The sequence below is a fragment of the Mugil cephalus genome, chromosome 12 (assembly GCF_022458985.1).
Source record: "Mugil cephalus isolate CIBA_MC_2020 chromosome 12, CIBA_Mcephalus_1.1, whole genome shotgun sequence".
Classification (NCBI taxonomy): domain Eukaryota; kingdom Metazoa; phylum Chordata; class Actinopteri; order Mugiliformes; family Mugilidae; genus Mugil; species Mugil cephalus.
The window spans coordinates 14,800,090-14,816,414 of NC_061781.1; the positions used below are offsets into that span (position 1 = coordinate 14,800,090).

Consider the following 16,325-nt stretch of genomic DNA (forward strand, 5'->3'; position numbering starts at 1 on the left):
GTAGCTTTCCACGTATTTTTAATTAATGTTACACATGGTTTCTATAGATAGGGTGCCACGGTGCCTACAAGCCTATAAAATGTCTTCACTGTCTTTTGAATATGTTATGTTTGCGCGCTTTTTAAGGAATTCAAATATCTAGTTAAAGACTGGTACCTATACAGTCGATTTGTCTGTGTCACCGGTGTAAAGAAGCAAAATTCTGTAAAGATTTTTTTTTTATTTATTTCCCAAGAACAAACACGATCAATAAATAACATGATTTACATTTCATATTGCACTTTTTTTTTCAAGTTAAAATATTTAAATTCATACAGTCATTGATATTTTAAATACAGAGATATAGAGTTATAACAGAGACCGCAGGGACAAAAAAGGCATTTTCATTTCACTGCCCGTTTTATCAGCCCTTTAAAGCCTCTTTTTTTTGAGTGGAAAGAAACGTTCTCCATCTCCGGAATTTATTCTTCGTTTTGCACGAAAAATAAAAATAATTAAAAAAAAAACGGATCGCGAATTTTGGACTATATTGGTGAATTTACAAGCCAATTCTCTGTAGGCTACGTGATGGTCCTGTTGACGAGAACATCCAGTGTTTTAACAATAATCATTAAAAATAAAAATTAAAAACAAACATTCAGCAAGTCACACAAAATAAATTAAAAAAAAAATGTTTGAAAAATACCCTACCATCCACATTTTAATGGCGCATTTTCCCAGATCAACAATTCAGCTTTAGTACAGGACCATCCGTGATATTTGCAAATTTACAGTTCACATGTTTTATAATTAACATATTGGTGATGTCCCAACAGGAACGACTAAAAATGCGCATAGCCATTTTTTTTACAGGCGCAGATAGATTTTAAAAAGCCAGGCTGTTTTGTCTGAACTTTCACCTCGCTCAGTCCCGTCTCTGCTGAGTAAAGGGGACCTACAGGGATTTACATACCTATGGAAATACTGGACTGCTTTAATGAGGTTCGGCAATGTAAATAAAACAGAGGCTGCTGGAGGATATCGAGGTATTTCCCATTATTAGGAGATAAAAAAAATAAAAATAAAAAAAAAATTCAGGGGCACTAGCAAGGCTGCTGTGGATGTAATATTTTTAAAGCCTCCATGTCTGTGATAGCATCCTTTATACAGTGCATTCTGTGTACCAGGACTGTCGCTTTGTTCCAGGTCTTTTGTATGTCTAATGACTTCCCTCCGCGGGTTGTTAGCACTTGACAGCGGGTCTCAAAACGAGGAACTTTCTTACAGTCGTGTATTCAAAGGAGCTCCATCTAGGTACATGATTGGCAATTTTTGTCATGATCCTCTCATTATTAACATAAAAATTGACACGAAAGACGCGCTGCAAAATCATATGCACCTTCTAGCTGATTAGGGGTGTCCCCACAGAGCAGAGGATGGGCGTTGGAGAAGCTATTGCTGCCAAAAATCTCAGTCTATTAGGCCTAGTGAAGAAAGATATGCTGCTGGACAAAAAAAAAAAAAAAAAGCAGACCTTCTGCTGTCTAAATTTAGAGAGAATAATTAGCCCATTTTTGTATCCTAAAGTCAGAGGAAGTCTTGTCACGTTTGAGTGTTGGATATTTGAGCCGCAGAAATGTGGAATGACTTAGTTACAGTTCTTGGTTTCATCTCTGGAAATTGTAACAACAAAACAATTTAAATGGCACATGTGATTGAGGCATGGGGATGGGATGAATTAAATGGATGGTTTGTCTTTTTTTTTTTTTATCCACAAAAAAATGTAAGTTAATCCAGCCCAGAAAAAAATTGGTCTACTGGTACAACACAGAGGGCACACGCTTTTAGAAAAGTAGTTTGTGAATTGCAAAATTTTTAGGTGTTAGCTATCCTTGTCTTTTTTTTTTGTTTTGTTATAAAGAGTCTTTTTTTTTTTTTTTTTTTTTTAACTTGGATCAAAATTTCTTCTTGTGACTGTTTACAATGCTGCCTTATACTTTAACCAGGTGTAATATTTAAAGTAGGCCTATTCCCTAGAGTTGGAGCGATGTAGGAAAACGGTGGTGTTGGGCTGCGTGACGAGTTATCTGTTAAGTGAAGTTTCTTCTCGTTGGTCTGGTGACGGGACTGAGGTTTTGCTGAGAACGGCGGCCGAATACGGCAAAAATCCACTTTCGGACCTTTGCCCGGAAGCTGTGCAGGTAAAGTCAGCGCTGGCGCTCCTGGAGCCGAGCGCGCTGGCCGCCTGGCTGCTGTGGCAGCTCAGACACGAACAAGGCCCGGCGGCCGAGGGGGCGCTGACCGCCGCAGCCGCCGCCGCGGCCGCGGCCGCCGCCGACGCCGCTGCAGAGCTATTCAGGCCTGCGGGTGACTGGTAGAGTCCCGGGTGTCTGAAACTGCACAGAAGCTCCGGCCGCGAGTAAGGGTGGGAGAGTGCGCGGAAGGTATCGAGGGGCCGGATGGAAGTGGCGAAAGGTGAAGAGGCGGCACCGGAGGCGGCGGCGGCCGCTGCTGCAGCCGTGACACCGACGTGCGGGTAGTAATGTAGAGGCATGTGCGAGTGGAAAGGGTAAGGTAGGCTTCCTGTAGCTGCCGCATGCGTCATCATGTAAGTGTAGAAGCTGGGGTCTGCTGGATGGGGCCAGGACATCGCCAAACGCTGCCTTTTATCCTTCATCCGCCTGTTCTGGAACCACACCTGCACACAAAGTCAAAACAAGGCCCATATTGAAACTGCCATGTTGTTTTCATGCTCTAAATATAGACCTCTGAGGAGTGTTCTCCAGGCGAGACACTCATACCTGCACTGAGAATAAATGTCTCCTTAAAAATGTTATTCTTGCCGCAGGGGCTAAAGCCAATCAATTAACTTAAATAAAACCCCTTAAAGTATTTTTGTTTTGCAGTTATTTTTTTTTCTCCTTAAGAATTAGGCCAATATGTTGTAACGATATCCAACAGGGTAACCAGTAAATAATAAAATCGCAATTTTGAGTCACGTTAAAATAATAATGATAAAAAACAGTGCAACGATTTATGAACGCAGGAGTAATACAATATTTTATAGTGCCACTATTTTATCATTATTATTTTTTTATTCATATTTTATTTCTCTGCACAAACTCATGCACATGTCACACAGTGGCCAGGAATAACTGCAGCCTACCTTAATTGTAGTTTCGGGCAGATTTAACGCCGCGGCCAGTTCACATCTTCTCGGTCTCGAAACGTAATTTTCCCGATAAAACTCCTTCTCCAGTCTGCCGATCTGTTCTCTGGTGAAAGCAGTCCGATACCTCCTGACTTGGTCGGAATTGTTCGAGCCTCCCGCTGAATTGCCGTTCATGTTTTGGAGGGAGTTTGAGCTCACGTTGGAGGATCCAGAATTACTGTCCGAAAACCCTGGAAAATAATCAGAAATAAATGAAAACTGATATTGATAATAATATAGAATTAATATACTGGCGTGTGTGGGCCTTCGGTATATTTGTCAGCTTATTAATAGCAATATAGACGCGCTGATCTTATTAATGTGGATAGTGAAGATACAACAATTCTTAATATTTAATAATTTCATAATATTCGTACCGATAAAAATATGAATCATAACTCAATTTAGTTTTATTTAGGTATTTAATTGGAAAGAAAGAACCGACTATAGCATGAATAATAATAATAACAACAACAATAATAAAAAGGCTATCCAGTAATATCTTACAAATTGAGCCAAGAAAATCGCGGAGGAAAATAAAATCTCACCTTTGTTGTTCTCCTTGTGCTGGCTCGGGGATCTATGCGCAGGGCATCCAACCTCCACATCGCTGTTTATATCTGATTCTTGCGAAACTTCGGAGTAAAGACTCATTTTCTTCCTGCTCTCTGACGAGGAAATTTCCGCCGAGGAGGAATTTTCGCTGTTGTGGTGCGTGCCGAAAAGACTGTCAATTTCAAATTTGCCTTTCGTCGGGATGTCCCCAAGATTTCCATGGAGGGAAGCCGAAGTTATTCTCGGGCTTAGCCGTCCGCCGTGCTGGGAGTTCTCCAGGGCCTCCAGCACTGAATTTCCTGGCGCGTCTGCGAGCCTCTTCCCCGAGACAGGACTGTGCAGCCCTCTCTCCATCAATATCATCTCCTTTCTTATCCTCTCCATCATTAAGCCGTGCGAAAAAAAAAAAAAAAAAGGAGAAAAAAAAAGAGAAGAACACACACTTGTCCAAGGGGCTGGAGCGCCAATGAGTTGTGTCGGAGCTAAATCCGCATGCAACCCAGCAACTGTGTCTAAATAACTGTCTCTAAACCTTTTTATAAGCAAGACGCAAAAATGAAAAGAATCTGAATGCAATCGACGAGCGACTGCTCAAAATGAGCCGTGCATCCTCCCCGCAGCAGCAAAAAAAAAATGTCATTCATCAAAAGTGGTTGCTGTTCGTTGTTAAAATGCTGGGCTGACGTTGCTCCAATGATCATTTATTGTAACAGGTTTATAAGCAAATAAATAGGAGAGGGCTGTCACTTGATGATGGAGGCGGCCTTCGGTCAGACGAATAATATCCAAGTGGCGAGGAAGAGAGGAGTGAGGAGCGAGGTGCTTGTCCCTGGGTTGATCTGAGTCTGTTTTAGATTGCTCTTGGGTTTGGCCTCTTGGGTGAAATTGACAGTCTGATTAATAAAATGAGCGGAGCAGCATTTCCCTCTTCATTTAGGAATATTATTATGCTTTGATTCTCTATTGTTTGCCTCTCTCTGTTAGCCCTCCCCCTCCGTAATCTCCGTTCCTTTATTTATCCCTCTTATGTCTTTTTATATTTTATTTATTTATTTATTTTTTTGCCTTTTCTTCGACTTAATCACAGCGTGAGGCACAATAAGACGAAAGTGCCAGAATGTGTCGAGAGATTAAGGGGATTTTTATTTTTTTAAGTTATTGGCACCGTGTTGACTTTTTCTTTTTGCGTTTTTCTTCTTTTTCTCGAGTTTCGCTGTTTGTTCGTTAAAACGCGTTTTTGATGTGGAGATGATGCGAACATTATTACGCATTTGCGCCCACAGCAGACACCCACACGTTACTGATGCATCATAGGATAAATCCTACTTTTACATAAGCATATGCCTCTTTTAAAGTAACTTAAATGTGTCAGCAATCTTTTAGAAATAAACGATTGTGACTGTATTACTCGAATTTCGTTACGGCTAATTCTTTACACTGTCATTGTTTAACACAATGAACTGTTTATAGTAAAAATGAGCACAATTACTGAAATTTAACGTGACTATTTTGTGTTTCTTAACAGACCCTGTTTTCTGTTTAAAGTAAAATCATCGCACTTTCTGTCGCTTTTTTTTCTTACGTTGCATTTGTGGGTGTTTTAATGAAAATTAGAGAGTCGTGTATCCAACATATTAACTTCATATGAAAAGGCTAACACCCATACATGGACTGCTAGTTTCTTAGTGTGAAAAGACTATAAAGACGCCATCAGATTATCTTCTGCACGTCCTCTGGCGCCCCCTGCAGCTCTTAATATTAACTGCAGGCTTTCATGTAAGGTTTTGGATGGAAGGTAGTTTAACTGCTATCCTGTCTTGTCCCTTTGTCCTGCACCTGTGGGAACATATCCAGGTGATATTTTTTGCAACAGTTAAATAGATAATATCAGTATTAATGAGGATTATGCAAAGAGGTTTTAGAGAAGCTGGAAGCAGCTTTAGATCTAAAGAGCTTCATCCATAATCTCACTCTGTGTGCCCTATATTTCCACACATACAGGTGAATGTAATGAAAGTAAATCAAACTAAAATCATCAGCTGCTTTACACAGATTAGGAAACTAAACGCTGACATAAATGGGACTTGAGAAGTGGAATAAGAACTTCTTGAAGCAACAATATAACTGTATGCGGTTAATTTAAATGTACTTCAACCCCTTTAGTGAAGCGTTTAAAAGGGAGTTTATGTAAAGCAGAGATGGATTTACTTATTTATTTATGTATTACAGCTCACGGGTTCAGCGCAATTAATGAAATTCACACAAAATCAAATAAACTAAGCTGGTAAACACACTCATAATTTTCAAGTGAACACGGTTTTGACTAAAAATAACATTAAACCCAAATAAGACATTGATATTCATTCTTCTCTCAGAGCTTTGGGAATTTACATGTAATTTAATTAGATCATTTGCATATGTGCTGGGTTAATTGTGCAACCAATTCATCTTATAAACATGATTTCAGAGACAAAGACGATGAAAGATCATAATATCTTCAACAAAACCCAGCCCTAAACGACACGTAGATCATAGAGAAAGGGTTTGGATCTCTGACCACATCAGATGGGAATTCAGTCTCATCTACAGAGATGTTATTAGATGTTTAATCAGACATTTTTACTCTCATTTGCTCACCTTTTTTCTTCCTTCCATGTTAATTTTACTCATAATGTTTCTGATTTAGCTATTCACACACCATCGGTGGTGCAGCTGCCATTGGGAGAATCTTTAGGTCCAGTCCCTTACCCAAAGACTCTGGGGCAGGTAGTTGGAAAAGGGTATCAAAGTGTCGGCTGCATACACAGCCACCACCAAGAGTGCATCATAAGTAATGCTGTATTTATGTAGTTGTGGTTTAAGGCTACCTAGCTTTTTTTCTTCATCATTTCTTTTCTTGAGAGAAGAACATGTTAATGTTCATTGTTAATACTGATCAACTGAACACAGCAGTTTAGAGAAGGAGCCTCACCCAAAGGGGCCTTTTCCTGTTCTTCAGTGGCCGATTCATTGATGCCTGTTTTATGTTCTTGTTCAATTGCAAGAATCAGACTGAATTTACCTTTATACACATTTGGAACTTCTTCACCTAAATGTTATAGTGACCCTCAACAGTGCTGCCCTTGCTTCCATGCATGGGAAGTACACCTTGGTGAAGTGCGTTGAGGTTGAGCAAAGAGATCAGGTGGTTTCTCTTGTTATTTATGTGCTAAATATTGAGACAAGAAGAAAACTTTATGTGATTTGGGATCTACTGTTCCCACTGTGACATTTGATTGTGGTAGACCTTTGTCACTTGTTCCTGAGAGTACTGTAACTGATGTAATTTAAGAACTATATTGAAACTATAGGCTAAGCAGAGACTATAAAATTACATCAGTGGACTGGATTTTGCAAGAGAGTCCAAATCCAAATGGATAGCTGTGATTTTCTTTCCATTTATTAAGAAATATCAGTCCGTTTTTACCAGCCACGTGGTTTTCAACCCCAGTTATTTCACAGGATACTCTGAAGTGATGGTAAACAAACAAAAACATGTGACAGTAAGAACCCAAAGTAACAACAGGAATCAAAATAAGAAAAACACAAGATTAAAGCGATGGAATAAAACTTGTGTTATTGAACACAAAGCAGTTTAATGTGCTATCAGGTTATAATTTGCCATCACGTGATAACTTGGTATCAGTTTTGTCAATTTGTTGGGGTTAGCCTGCTATGAGATGAACTTGTCTGAAACAACCAACAGCAATTTGCTTCTGAATAAAAGTAACAAAAGCACAAAAAATAAAGAGGACAATGAGACACTTTCTAGAGTAAGATCACACAGAACAAAATCCAAAGACATGAACTGAACATAAGCAGAGGCTTTCATTTTCAGGTTGATTTAATTTAAGATGGACAGTATAAACTCTCTTACCACTGGGTAGGTACACTAGTGAAAAATGTCCTGCACTAAATCTCAGCTAAAAAAGTAGTAATTCAAATATATGATCATTTAGGAGGATGCAGAGTGTGTTGGTGTTAAACTGGATTCTATTAAACACCAAAGTGCTTCTGTTTTTTAAGCCTAACCCTCTGACTAAGACACATGATATAAGATGTGATGTTATATTTGTAGTGGGAAGTTTTCCATTTGAAATGAGCACAACCAGCTTTCTTTGGCTCAGTGTTCCTCTAGTGGTCATTAATGGAAGAGCAGCCTCACTGGCTTTAATTGAGCTCCCTGACGGGTGGAGCGTGAAAGCCCCTTCAACCCCGACAGATCTGTTCCCTGATACTTCTTCATTCAACAAAGCAATTTGAGAAGGGCAGATTTTATTCATACAAAGCTCGAGATGAATTCACCAAGAGACGCTTATATGAATAGCTTTGTTAAAACACTACACAGTAAACTTTACATGTTGATCAAAGTTAAAATCAAATATCTGGTCACATCTTCTCTGAAGATCATCCTTTCCTATAACAGTTTGGTATGATGAGGAACACCATGCAAATGAAATATCCTTTTATCTTGGCATCTGTCTTCCAGAACAACGTCTTCAGTGAAATAAATGCAATCACAACCATTTGCAGTTTTTAGCTGGTATCTTACATTAATTTCAGTATCTTTAACATGTGATTTGTTGAAATATACATTTGAAACTGTGGGATGGGGGATAATACTAAACTTAAAACATGGCTTGGAGAGGTAACAAGATATGTTATAAATGCTAGGAAGGTTTGGTATCATTATTTGAATCTTGAGATGCAGATCAAGTCAGAATGGGGCAGTGGCCAAACAACAATGTTCAGTATTGTTTGTTCTGTAGGTGCGGGTCAGGCAGTTTATATGAAGTCATGAGTCTCTGTGTTAACTGTGTATTCAGTAGCTGTTTTGAATTTGTTATTGGCATGAAGTCTATGAACTGCTCTTACACATTATCCTGTTCACTTAATCTCATGATTGAAACTGCGGCTGACTACTGAACACACAGAGTGACATAGAGGCTGCGCTTGGTTTAGATGGGTGGAGCAGAACATGAACAATAACCTCATGAAAGAGAAGCTTTGTCTAGTCGGAGTTAATTTCGTAATGGGCTCTGCAATTATTATGCCTGTGGTAACTCTGGAGAACGACTGCTCTGTCTGGCATCAACATGCCTTTATGTGAGATGAAATCCAAAATTCCTTCAGTCTCCGTATCGAGTGTATTTTCTATGCACGGCTCTCGCACAGAAACGGGCAGAATAAGAATGTGATTAAAACAGAACCGGGAATCGGTCAGAATCTCTTTTATTAATGCAGTGTTAAAAAAAAAACAGAAAGTCAGTCTTCACACATGTGTAACATTAAAAAAACAGTAAAGTCTGTTCGTGGACTGTAAAGTTCAACAATTATCTTACACAGTTTTAATTTACTTTTTCATAATCTGCTCTTAATCCATAATAATAATTGACACTATGTAACCACTTACAACTTTCAATGAAATATCAGGATGAAGCTTTACATGTTCATCTCTAGTTGTTATTATTATTTGTGGTCTCAAACTAGAAGCTTTACGTGTTTATTTCAGGCAGAGTAACGTTTAACTGGGACTAATTTCTGCAGACACGTTCCGTGATAATATTTTGATGCCAATATATTTTCCTCTTGCCATAACCGGAAAGCCTTTAATTCAGATATATAAATACATTAGACTGAAAGCAATCCAGTAAAGAAATGGTCCAGTCGCAGTGTGCACTGTCAAAGCTGCTCGGTCTTTGTGTCTGTGCACTTCTTTCCTTAAGTGAGGGGGCCATCTAGTGGCGACTCTTTGTAAATACACACAAGTCGAACAACAGGACGAGGGGCAACTTAATTGTTTCCCGTGCCTGAAAACCACATCCTCCCCTAAGCCAAAGGGGATCAAACATTTATAGCGCATTACTACGAGGCTAAGTAAGACTCACAGACATCTAAAAGTACACCGAGCGATAAAATTAAAGGAGCTGTGTAAAACTAACTGAAAGTCTAAGGTTAGCGGGTGATTGGAGTTGATCGGTGGTGAAATAAAACAGCCAGAGGCTTTAGAACATGTACAATGCAAATAGTTGTGTATATATAATTAAAAAAATAATAGCATGTTAAGCAACATAGCACAAGAACTAAGAACAATTAAAGTGTTTAGTGTTAGTGTAATTGATTTGGTTTGGCCCAGACCCTCGAAGAAAACACAACAACGAAATGTAAATAAATAAATGAATGAATGCTTATAATTTAGAGTGAGAAACTCGCAACAACTTTACTGAGGTACAAAAATAACTAATATGCAAAGACTTTAATTAATTCATCGCTATTTCAGAGTAGCTTAAATAGTTTATTTTAAAGGTAGTTTTGGGGACGCTTTAAAGCTTTAAAGCTATTCAAACTATAAACTCGCCTCACTGCACCACGGACGGTTGCTGCAGCATCAGCTATTGCACATAAACTTAAGGTGCGTGTCTACTGTGTATTTGTTGTTGTTGTTATGAGCCATTTACCTCTCGGCAATTAAATTCCGACGCCGCAGTTATGCCGTGCAAAATAAGCTGTGCTTAATTTCAGCGCATCTTTAATCATAAATATATTTATGCCGTGTGAAGCGAGCTTTTATTTGTGCCTGCACTTTTATTGGGAGTGCTTCTGCTACAGTATCCTGATTAACTTGTGTGACTCTGCTCATTCTCGGCCAATTCAAGTTTCAGTTTTGCTCCTATAAATAGCCAAAATCCTCTGAGTAATGTAGCTCATCCGGCAAAATAAAGAAAAAAAAAATCCTCTGCTGGATCTTAAGTAAGACCACATAAATTCTCCTGTTGATTCCAGTCCCTCGTTTTGGATAACTCTCGGCCTGGAGCTCAAAATGTTCCCAAATGGACATGATTATTTGTTTCCCACTAACCCAGAATACTGTACTTTTCGTAAGCTCGATGTTTTCTTTTTGCATGAGAAAATTTACGAGTTGCATAAACTGAAAAAAACAAAAACAAAACACTTCCACTCTCTGAAAACACTGTTGAGATTCCAACGCTGGAAGCCTCAAACCCGCATTTCTCAGCCCAGGGAACTTGAACGAGGGAAGCAGCAAGTTTATTACCAAGGACAATAGACGGCGGACAGCCTCCTTCAAAGGGCCTGGAAAACGACCAGACTGAAGATCCTCAATTTGGCTCCTGGCACCCTAAACATGAAGGACGAAGAGCAGTAAATGGCACTAAAACTTCTTCTAATTTTGTAATTGGAACTTCCGTCCTCTTCTGGCGACACAACGTTGCAAGTTCACGAATTAAAAAAATAAAAAAATTAAAAATCCAAATATGAAACGTGAGGTTTTCTGTTTGGAAAGTTTGTGAGTTGATGGTCAGTTTGAGTCTGTCGTCTACAGGAGCGTTGTATCTGATAAAACACCACGTTCAACGCTTGTAGAGATTAAAAGGAATAATTTACAGATGCGGATTATAACCATGTTGACGATTTATCATCAAGAAACCGTTAACTGTTTTGTTTTAGTTAATTTAGATGAAACCACGGTATCGTGTCTTTTTTCCTGTATTTTAGTTTTAATCTGTTGATATGTTTTTTTTTGTGTGTAATGCGAACCAAAAGTTTCTTGTATTTCTCATTTTCTTTTTCATTGTTTTCGTTGGTAACGCTTAATTTTCATTTCTAGCACATCTGAAACTGAAATCACGTCACCAAAGGCTGCCTCCAGCTGACTAACACTCAGATTTGCATAAAAATGTTAATTAAAGCGCTTCCATGAAAATGCGCCTAAAAATACGTGTAATTTTTCAGTGTTTCAGAAGCAAACAAAAACACAAAACATCATGATAATTTTCTTATATTTTTTCCTTATCAAGCATTTTTATGGTGATTCTTTTAAATATGGAAATAGATGCACGTGGTTGTTTGCTCATTTCAGATTTAGATTACCTGAAACACACAGTTTCCATATCGTTATGACGTTGTGTACGTTTACTCTTTGTTTCTCTCCTCATTGCTTAACAAATACGTTTGTTGGTCAAGTGTAACTCACATGATTACTAAGGGATGAATGATGCTGCTGACTATAATGAAAAAAATCCAATTAAGAAAAGTGACATAGCGATTAAAAAGGCGAATATGTACTGCCATCTATTGGATTATAATCGCTATAACGGAAATTATAAAACAGCACAGGCTTTATTAAAGGCTTTTTTTCGTGTGTTTAAAACTCTGCGTCATACATTTGAGGTGGTGCATTTTATGCCAAAGAGAAAGAGAAAATACGAGTTACCTTTATGACAAGGCGCAGAATCTGTGAACATTTGTGTTGCCGAACAACTTAATTGCTTATTAGGAATGAATTGTTCTTTTAAATATGTATTTATTGGCGATAATCATTAAAAAAATAATGCAGTGACCCAGTATCAAATTATATGAAACCCTAAAAACAATAATTAGGGGTTTGAACTCCACATAGTTTAAAATGAGCTGTATACTCTGTTTTATTCCAAATGCTATTACAGACTGGGGACAATTATAGTAGAGTATAAAAGAGTATAACAGTATAAACTCGACGAATATTAAGCATTATACATCATACGGTTTGCTAGGTTGGCATAGTTTAGTTTCTGGAGTAGTGTAATATATACAAAAACGTGTTATGAAGAAAAACATAAACAACACTGGCAGTATTTTTCAAATAAACGAAACACGCTAGTTGCAAATATGCATAATTTTTGTGGTAAATTTTGGTTTTACTTAGCAGCGTGGAGTGTTTTGTGGTTTATCGTGTGGCGCTAACATTCATCCAGAGATCTCGGTGGTTATTGTGCATGCGTGGAGCCATGCAGAGGCATCCGTAGAGAGATGAGGCTGTAATGGTTCCTTTTTTTCGTCATTCCGGAAAATACTAAATATATTTCAACCGAAACTGCGCCAGTGGGCAAAGTTTAGCTTTGGATGTGGCTTCACGAATGCGAGGAGATGAAGCTTTGAATGGAAGGCTGCAGGTGATGAAGGCAGGGCTTAAAACAGTCTTTTAAAAATAAGACTGTGGTTTTAGGCGAGTTGTGGTGAAGTCCACCCAGAAGAAGGAGAACATGGAGGAAACGGTTACATACTGAGAGAAGATGGGATTTCGTGATATGCTGATATATTTTATTAGCTTTATTGATTTAACATTACATCAAAAATCTATCTATCTATCTATCTATCTATCTATCTATCTATCTATCTATCTATCTATCTATCTATCTATCTATCTATCTATCTATCTATCTATCTATCTATCTATCTATCTATCTATCTAATGTTTATACATTGTAGAATATTTCATGTCTGTAATATAAAGTCTACATGGATTGTGGCTTTCCTGTGTTGCGTTTAAGGCCCTGCATTTGTATTTATACTCCACGGGTCAGTCCACAGAGTCACCTTGTTGGTCCTAATGTCACAGTGGTACCAAAATAAAACCCTGCTCATGTGCCTCCAAGTAAGAGCCCAAGGCTCATGTCCCATATTCTTCACATATTCCTGTATAAATACAGAAACTAAACAGTCGGTTGGAATAACTTCGACCCCCCCACCCAGCCTCCCAATACCAAAATATTTCCTCATGGAGTATTTTTGCTTTGCAGTATTGGGAGCAAGGGTGGGGCGGAACAACATATTTTGCATATCACGTGACGCCGTATTAACAAATCAACAATTACCTTGCCTTTATTCTTCAGGAGTTGCTAAAAGGCTTGCAAGAAGCGTTTGAGGAGAGCTCCATGGAAATGTGTGAGCGGAATCCTTTAAATCCCGGCTATGTTGGTTCTCTGTTGAATTTCGCTCCCCCCGAGTCGCTGTATTTCTCCAACTTGCGCGGCAATGGAGCCCACATACCAGGACTGCATCAGCTCCCTTACAATAGGAGAGAGGTGTGCACGCTCCCGTGGACTTCCTCAAGTTCGTGCGCGTCTGGACCAGCAGCACCGCCGCCGCCGCCACAGAGCCGCGCCTTTGGCGGCTACTGTCCGCCGTTTCTGTCCAACTCGGTGTCTGTCAACACGAACTCCTCCAGCGGCCACGTCAAGGCGCATTTGGAGGAGCCTGCTCGGTGCTTCCACGACACCGGCCACAAGACCGCGGAGTCTGGCAGACAGGATGAAGTTTACGCCGCGGAGCACGGTGCCCGCGGTTATTCAGATCACGGTTCTGCGGCGCAGCTAGATCCGGATCCAGCGGGTCCGCTGAACGTGAACCGCACCAAACAGCAGCAGAATCCCATTCACACGTCATCAAGTAACACATGCTCCAGGACGACTTTTCCTCAAGGTGAAGTGGCTGTAAGCTATAAGTAACTATATATTTCTTAGGTTGTGCATTGATCAGTGATTAGAGCACATTTTCCACAGTTTACAGTTAAACCCTGGTAGTGACACAGTCTGTTGTTCATGTGTCTTATTCTGTGACAGTATTTGATCTGTCACATTATTATAAAAGACCGTAAGATATAAAAGGCCTTTGTTTTATACTTCAATGGAGATATTTTATGTTTGCAATAACATAAGTATACCACGTGACTATTTATATCTCCTTAGACATAGTATTTTAATTTTTCTGTTTAATTTTCCTTTGTGTGTGTGATTTGAGTCCCGTTTTCATAATTCCTATGATGTCCTGTAAGAAGATGTGTCGTCTTGGTTTAGTGTGTCCTTATTGAATTTTTTTTCTTTTCTTTTTTTGTTACACTGGTCACAGTGGGCTATAAGCAGCTTCTTTTATTTAATTTTACGTCTGTGCTGCTGAAGTTGGTGTTCAATATGAAACGCGTCTCTCCCTCTTCTCCCTCCAGGTGCCTCGTGGTGCTCGTCACAAGTGAAAACAAGGAAGAAGAGAAAACCTTACTCGAAGCCACAGCTCGCTGAACTTGAGAGCGAATTTATGATGAATGAATTCATCAACAGACAGAAACGTAAGGAGCTGTCAGGCAGACTGGACCTGAGCGACCAGCAGGTGAAAATATGGTTTCAGAACCGGAGGATGAAGAAGAAACGACTAATGATGCGCGATCAAGCTTTCTCCGCATACTGATGACCTTTTGGACTTGATCGTGACCAGCAGAGCATCAGAAGTGAACACAGTGTGCCAAACTTGTCCCCTATAAATTACTTTCTGTCACTGAATTGTTAGTAACGCATTTAGTGGCTGGGTTGTGTTCAGACGTTTTTTTTTTCTTTTTTTAATGAATGAAACGTTGATTTTGTGAACTGGAATACACACCGCATGATTGTCACACCAGAGACAGGGTTTCACATCTACGCTCCCATCTGTGGTTAGGTTTAAAGCACTTTGGTTAAGATTAATATAAAGCTAATGGTTTTAGTTAAATGTAAATATTCGCCGTGTCATATCCTGTGGCACATTTTTATCCAGTCACGAGACAAAAATCACAGAAAATTAAAAAGAAATTTCATTGTACATATGTTTTACGCCTGCTGCTCATTTTTGATTCTCCTGATGCGCCTGTCTGGCCTGCAGCGGTGCGTAATATTTAATCTTTTAGCCCACGTCTTTCACATCCAGCTAAAATGTGAGACTTATTTCAACTGTGATGTGGATCGATGTGTTTTGTGAGTGTTTTGTGTTGCGGCCTGCGCATGTAGCGCAGGCTTAATATGGAAGCCGACAGTCAAGTTCATGTTTACGGATGGATAAAACTTTAGCAAAAGTCAGTATTGAAAAAAATATTATAACTGCATGCCCCTTTATCGATTGCTGATGTTTAATTAAATGTCTGATTCCCTATTTTCATTGTAAACCCGTCTTAAATGTCGCATTGCTTAAGAAATCGTCGCATCCTCGGTCTTCGCTCCTCATCCAGAATGTGTTTACTTCTAAAGCAAAAATAAGTTTGTGACTGTGAAACATTTTTAATGGTGTTACGTCAAACGACATTATATCTGTTGTAAATTACGCGCGTGGATTATTCTTGCCTGACCGTCGCATTGTAACAAAAATGTGGATATTTGTGCAATCCCAAATCCGATGTTTGCGCCATGGAGGATCCGTCTCGATTCGTAGATTCTGTACTTTTAATTACACAATTCAAGGATAATGCGGGTTGCATTTGACATATTTAACTGTAATTTCATAAAGCATGATATTAGGCGTAAGAATGAGAATTGCACCAGCCATCTTTTTATCCACGGTATCCATGATGTTTTGTAAAGTTGACGCCTCCTGAAGGCAAATAAAGATCTTTCTTTTTTTTTTTTTTAGTTATTGTGCCACGTGCGATATTTATTTTTTACGAATGAAGATTGAGAGCAATTTTAACCTAAAACTATCACGCAGCTCACGATCATCCATATCTCACTAACGCTGTATTTATCTGCTGAAATATTAAACGATCTGTAACACATTTTATCAAATTGTGACGTAGCAGGAAATAGAAGCCCGGATGATTTCCACAGGAAACCTCGAAAATGCATAAACTGCAGCGCTGAATGAACGCTGGATTGACGTTTCTCTCCACGGACTACTCTTCACTTTGAAATGTCTGTATGCAAGTATATTATTAGCCAAGTTTATTCCCAGACTCTCCAGTAACATC

At 39.1% G+C, this 16,325-nt stretch overlaps 2 protein-coding genes across 2 annotated transcripts; one reads left to right on the forward strand and one right to left on the reverse strand.

The window, feature by feature from the left end:
- Positions 1-205: 205 nt before the first annotated feature.
- On the reverse strand, positions 206-4,891 carry evx2 (even-skipped homeobox 2). Its single transcript, XM_047601162.1, has 3 exons — positions 3,739-4,891; positions 3,146-3,381; positions 206-2,677 (listed from the first exon to the last, which is right to left on the reverse strand). The coding sequence occupies exons 1-3, from the start codon at positions 4,130-4,132 to the stop codon at positions 2,063-2,065; spliced, it is 1,245 nt and encodes a 414-aa protein (XP_047457118.1). The 5' UTR covers positions 4,133-4,891; the 3' UTR covers positions 206-2,062.
- An 8,195-nt stretch (positions 4,892-13,086) lies between these two features.
- On the forward strand, positions 13,087-15,988 carry hoxd12a (homeobox D12a). The gene is made up of 2 exons (XM_047601074.1): positions 13,087-14,044; positions 14,565-15,988. The coding sequence occupies exons 1-2, from the start codon at positions 13,498-13,500 to the stop codon at positions 14,801-14,803; spliced, it is 786 nt and encodes a 261-aa protein (XP_047457030.1). The 5' UTR covers positions 13,087-13,497; the 3' UTR covers positions 14,804-15,988.
- Positions 15,989-16,325: the final 337 nt, after the last annotated feature.